Source organism: Olea europaea, unplaced genomic scaffold, assembly GCF_002742605.1.
Source record: "Olea europaea var. sylvestris unplaced genomic scaffold, O_europaea_v1 scaffold709, whole genome shotgun sequence".
Lineage (NCBI taxonomy): Eukaryota > Viridiplantae > Streptophyta > Magnoliopsida > Lamiales > Oleaceae > Olea > Olea europaea.
The window spans coordinates 138,095-144,136 of NW_019265488.1; the positions used below are offsets into that span (position 1 = coordinate 138,095).

Below are 6,042 nucleotides of genomic sequence, written 5' to 3' on the forward strand. Positions count from 1 at the left end.
AGAAACAATCAAATATCTAGAATTAAAACTTACGATCATTTGGTTAACAATCGATCACAGTACCACTGAGTTGCAGAAGAACAATGGGAAACTTGATTCTTAGAGTTCAATTTCCATTCTTAATTTATAACCATAGCATTTGAGTTCTTGGTAGTCAAAAAATTGTTAAAAAGAAAAGATAAGCACCCAATTCGAAAAGAAACAAACACAAATAGAAGCCTAAAAAAGTTGATCACGAGCGGACACTGGGCCAGCTTCATTCCACTAGCATTCACCATATTCCGTACACCCTTTTCTCTCAATCTATCTCTCTCATTCACACGCAAAACACGCACTTACTCTCACACTCATCTCATCTTCTATTTACAGTTGCAACAGCCTTTTTACAGTCGCTTTTGTGCTCTATTTTTCACCATTTCTTGTTCTCAAAATTGTGTGTAATCCCTTTTCACATGGCTAGATGTTTGGTTCTGGTGCTTGTGCTCATTTTAGCCATGGCTGCTCATTCGAGTAAGCATTTTCAACTACAATTTCTGTCCCCCTTTATGGCTTAAATCTGCGTATAATATAATGGTATATCATATCAGTATTTATGCATTTACACAAAAAAATGGTGTCACAAGACTTTCTTGTGAATTTACTAAATAATTTCTGAAAAATCCCATAATACTACAAAGTTTTTGGAATCAAATTGGGGTTCTGCAAAGAATTCTTGATCCTTCTCTCATTTATTTTTTTCATTTTGCCTGCACAAATGGATCTTTTCATTATCTTCTCTCCTCTTTTTTTCTTTTTGGGTAGTAGGATCCTTAGACTGTATCTTTTTTTTTTTTTTTTACTTACTGAAGTAAGTAAAAGATGTTAGTTTACTTTCTTTAAGCTTAGCCAGACATGCCATTAATTGATATTAAGGAGGTTTTGCTTAATTTCTTGTCATTTATTGTCGGATTTTGGTAGGTGCCATTTGGTGCATTTGCAAGGAGGGATTGAGTAATCAAGCCTTGCAAAAGACACTGGACTATGCATGTGGTGCAGGGGCTGATTGCAATCCCACTCATCAAAATGGACCTTGTTTCAACCCCAACACTGTGAGGGCTCACTGCAATTATGCCGTGAACAGTTATTTCCAAAGGAAAGGCCAAACCCCAACAGCCTGTGATTTTTCAGGCACTGCCTACACAGTCACATCTGATCCCAGTAAGTGTCCACAAACTCTGGTAGCATGTTCAGTAAGATGAACTCGACTCGATAGTTAAGAACAATATTAAAAAAATGAAAATTAAAAATTCCAATCATTAGGCTGTGTATTATGCTACTCGATCAGGGGCTTTCAAACGGTCCCCATGATAGGGGCTGAGGCGGTGCCACCTCGTCTATCCTAGGCCCTGTTTGAGTGCCCAGTTTGAGTAGCAGGGTTCATTATACTGTTAGTTGGGTGTGTGAATGTGGGCTAAAATATTATTACTATAGTACAACGTAACATGTATGGTTAGAATTATCAATCATGCTACATTGATATATTAGATGACAGAATGTCTAAGTGACAGAAGTTCATTGGACTGTTTGAAAAAAGCCGATGATGCCATCCAATCATTTTTCTCATTTTTCTTATGCGTCTTCTCCTTCAACAAATCTGGCAACAAACTTAATTCTAGAATTATTGCTAGTCACCAAACTTACTGTGAATATCTATGGAGATTTCACTCGAGTCGCTGAAATTTGGCTAGGGGAACACAATTGTGAGGCTAGACATAACTAACGGGCTTACGTCATCTTTTGTGTCTGCAACATTCGATTTAAGGAAAATGGATAAAGGAACTAAAATAAAAAATGAAACTTAGGTGATTAAAGTTAAATTTTACTTTCTGTGACTAAAAGAGTGTTTTTGACCTTAGCAAATATTATTACAACTATTCTTGTTTATTAAACATTGTTTTTTTTGTACTCACTCTTATCTTTGGGTTGATTTACAGGCACGACTGGATGTTCTTACCCTGCAAGTGCGAGGTAAGATTAATACTGGAGTTACTAGTACCTGATTTATTTGTCTATATTCTGAACCAAGAAAATTCAAGAATTTAATAATTAAAAAAATTAAGCCCCTATTTAACAATCATTATTTTCAAACTATTTTTTCTATGTATTTATTTTCTATTACACATTCACACAATAAAATATTTTGCGCATAAATTTAAAATTTTTTCTTACTTTTTAATCGCACGATCTCCTAAAAATTACTATTCAAAATTTTCTTCTTTTTTTTTTTTTTCCAAATAATGGTTGTCAAACAAGGGTTAAATTAACAATATGTCCTTGTTTGATAGAAATTAAAATTTTAATCTAAATCAAAGTTAACAGCTAACTTTAATCACAAATTTTATAAGACTCATAATTTTTCAATCACGTATTTCATCAATTTTTATCAAAATCTACTGAAATTTTGATTTTAATCACCACCAAACAATAGCTACATTGTTATTTCATAGGAGGCTCAGGGCCACAAATTAGTGTGTTGTTTTTGTATAACCTAAGAGTCTTTTGTTGCCCTGGGGAGGGGAAAAAAATAGCTTTACTCGAGTTCTGGTGCAAGAAGGTCCCACTCCAACTCAATTTAACATATTTTGAAACTCTTTTTTTTCAAATTCATTTTCAATCATCCATTCTCACTTTTGAATCTTTTTCACGTAAATTTAAAATTTTTCTCTATTTTTAAATCACACATTCTTCAAAAATTTGTTATTGCAAAACTCATTTTTCTATTTTTAATGGTAGACAAATGGGGACTTTGTTTTGGTATTGAAAAATATTAGACTCCCCTTCAAAAAAGGTCATTAATTATTCATATTTTGTCTCTTAATGGGATGAACATCGATAAAGCAAACCTGTTCTTGATGTGGAATGATTTTGTCAAGCATTTCAATCTCATCCTTTGATTCACAATCAGATGCTTTTGCCTTCATCATTTTAGTAGATTTATCTGTAACTTTTTCACCTTCACCCTTTTTTTTTTTTCGGTCATTAAACTGTAGGAGAATGTTAAGGCCACTCATATAATCCCTTGACTAGTGTGTAAACCAATCGAGTTTGCACAATCCATTTTTGAGATGACCTGACACGACTTTTTTTTTTTTTTTTTTTTAAATTTAACTGTTAGTTCTACATTTTGGACCTATGGGCTCTACATTTTATTTTTCTGCTCAAGTGCATGTTTGACAAAGTTTATAATTGCTTATAAGTTGGTCAAATTCGATTTTTATCTACATATTTTTATAGATTTCACAATTTTTTTCTCGCTCATCATATATGCATTTAATAGGGCTTACAAATTATAAATAAATAAAAGTACAAGTCTCTTGATAGATAAATCACTTTTTTTTCTTTTTTTCATTTTTAACATAAGCAAGAATCCCTACCCTCTTTTCTTTTCGTTGTTTATCTACTCTTTTGCTTTATCGTGTTATTTATGATTGTGTTCTTGACCTCATTGCCTATTATTGGATGTGGGAATAAATTGTTTGTACAGTACTTCACAGTTCGGTGGGGTCCGTACCAATAAAAAATGACACGGGCCCCTCAATATGAGGGTGCTATGAATTGAGCTGTGTGCCATGCTGTGCACACAGTTCGCTCCATTGGATGTGTGAGTGTACTAATCAACTTAAAAAGATGGGCAATAATTGGCGATAGTAGAATCCAAAGCTTCCTCTTTGTTTTATTTTACATTTTTACTGCTACTAGATGGTAATAATTGGGTTTTTACTGTGCCACTTTCTTAAAAGGATAGATGGAAACAAACTTTTGTTTATACTATACCCTTTTTACTCTTTTTGCTGTTCAAAAGAATTTAAGTCAAAAAGTTGTGGTGGCTATTTCAAGATTTTGACCCAGACACCTAGACCTGTCCTTTTGTCCATATTGAAGGAATCAGATCAGTCTTGCAGGCACTAGACTTAATGGGTGCAGTTATGAGAAGTCCATTTCAAATCCTTTGGATGCCAGTTGCCTTAAGATTTGTGTTGTCTTACATTTTACCCCCGCTCCCCCCGATTTCGCCCCCAGTTTGTAGAGTTGAAAATGAGTATAATAATATTTTTAAAAAAAAAATAAGTAGTTGAAAAATAAGGAAATTTTTTTGATTTATGTGTAATATTATTTTATGGAAGATTGTGTAGTTAAAAATAGAGGAGAGAAAAATATAATGTAATGTAATAGAAATTAATGGGGGGGCCAAACGGGAGTAAATTATAATCCTATGTACTGTTTGTTCTATCATTTCTCTTCCTCTCCATGTCAAACATTACAGACCTAGAGGTGTTAAAATGTGTTCGGTCAAAGCTAGGTAGCACAGGGCAGCCCATGAAAGGAATATAGACGCCGAGGCTTTTGTCAAGGAGTGTAGGCATGGCTGGTTATCCGTAAGAGACGAGCTAGACCATGCCCAGAACTTGTAGGCATGTTGGGCCTGCAAATTTCTGTCTCGGCTCCAGAGAATCTTGTTACTTGTGACACGTTGGTGTACACGCTCCTCACATAAGTGAGGGGGCCCACGCCTAAAAAAAAAGAAAGTGAGCCTCTATTGTGTGAGGAGGTGTAAAATGCTGGTGTACGTATATTACAACAGGGCCCCAGAATGGCCAGTACAGCTGGATTTCTCCTCTACCCAGAACCTAGTGCTAATAAAGACAGAAATGCTGTTTGTACAGCTTGGGCTACAGCCCCTTTACAAGTGGGGGGGCCCGCAAATTTTTTATTGCGCGTGGGCCCTCCGAACTGTGAGAGGGCTGTAAACGGTGCTATGCAAAGCACTGCCCTTCACAAAATGAATTCTAGAGTCGAATAAAGTGGCATCAACAGATTCCCACTGCTGACTTAAAATTATTGAAAACAAGACTTTGTTTTACGTTCTCAATTTCTTCTCTCTATCCCAAAAGCCAGTTGATGTCTAGCATAGTAATTAAACACCAGTGAAAAGGCTAGAAAAGGAAATATTCAAATAATTCTATCACCCTGGCCTATGTTGAAATATTATAGATTATAATTTCTTATCATTTGATAGTCAATTTGCATAGTAACTGTATTAGAGTCATTCCTCATATGACTTTCCTACGTCTGGTCTAAAAATCTTTGATGTGTAACCTTTTGTCATTAATTTGTTCAGCGGCACAGCCACGCCAGTATCGACCACCACGACACCTTCCACCAGCCTTCCCAGTGGTGGTTCGCCGGTCGTCACAACTCCTTCCACAGGCATACTAGGTGGTGGTAGCAGTGGCCTAGGCCCTTCTAGCATCAACAATGACATTAGTGATGCCGAGATTTTACTAAGAAAAAGCAGCCTCCCCTCCATTATCGCCCTGTTTTTGGGACTCGTTTTCTTGTGTGGTTAAAGAAGAAAGATGAATGACTCTTAATGGGAAGTGTTGGCTATTCCAGATCCATATCAGAAAGTGATGATGTGCAGAAATGAACATGCATGTGAATCTATATTTTAAGACAACCTTAATTTTGTTCTTTCGTGTATTTACGGGCTTCAAATTTCCTTCAGTGTGTAGTTGCTGTTTGCTAGTCCACATATGCTTTATGATAACTGGATGTCTGTTAATTAATACTTTGGGTTTTTCATTAATTCTTCTCAGGACATCTCTAATGGTACACCAAATTGGTATACATAAAATAATTCTATCAATTTGGTGTCTTGAATAATGTTAAATTTTAGGATAAAGCTTGGTGTACATAATTTCTAATCTTGCATGAAAAGTAAGAAATTTCGCATATTTTGACCAATTCAAAATGAAAAATGGGGTTGCTCCCTTGGCAAAACTTGGATAAAGTTGAACCAAAAGTTCTCGATTCAAGATAAATTCATGAGGAAGCTGTGTCTCTTTAGGATCTATTCTAACATTTAAAAATTAGTTAATCGGTAAAGATATATGTATCTGATGCCCCCTCCAAGAGAGAGACCCAAGTCCTAGTAGTTCATGTGAGTGTATGGACACTCCCTATGTACATAAAATTATGTACATCAAGCATAATTCTACATTT

The 6,042-nt window shown here is 35.3% G+C and overlaps 1 protein-coding gene across 1 annotated transcript; it reads left to right on the plus strand.

Moving 5' to 3' along the window:
• Positions 1-217: 217 nt before the first annotated feature.
• On the plus strand, positions 218-5,626 carry LOC111390740 (PLASMODESMATA CALLOSE-BINDING PROTEIN 3-like). The gene is made up of 4 exons (XM_023015838.1): positions 218-510; positions 958-1,197; positions 1,974-2,007; positions 5,159-5,626. The coding sequence occupies exons 1-4, from the start codon at positions 453-455 to the stop codon at positions 5,385-5,387; spliced, it is 561 nt and encodes a 186-aa protein (XP_022871606.1). The 5' UTR covers positions 218-452; the 3' UTR covers positions 5,388-5,626.
• Positions 5,627-6,042: the final 416 nt, after the last annotated feature.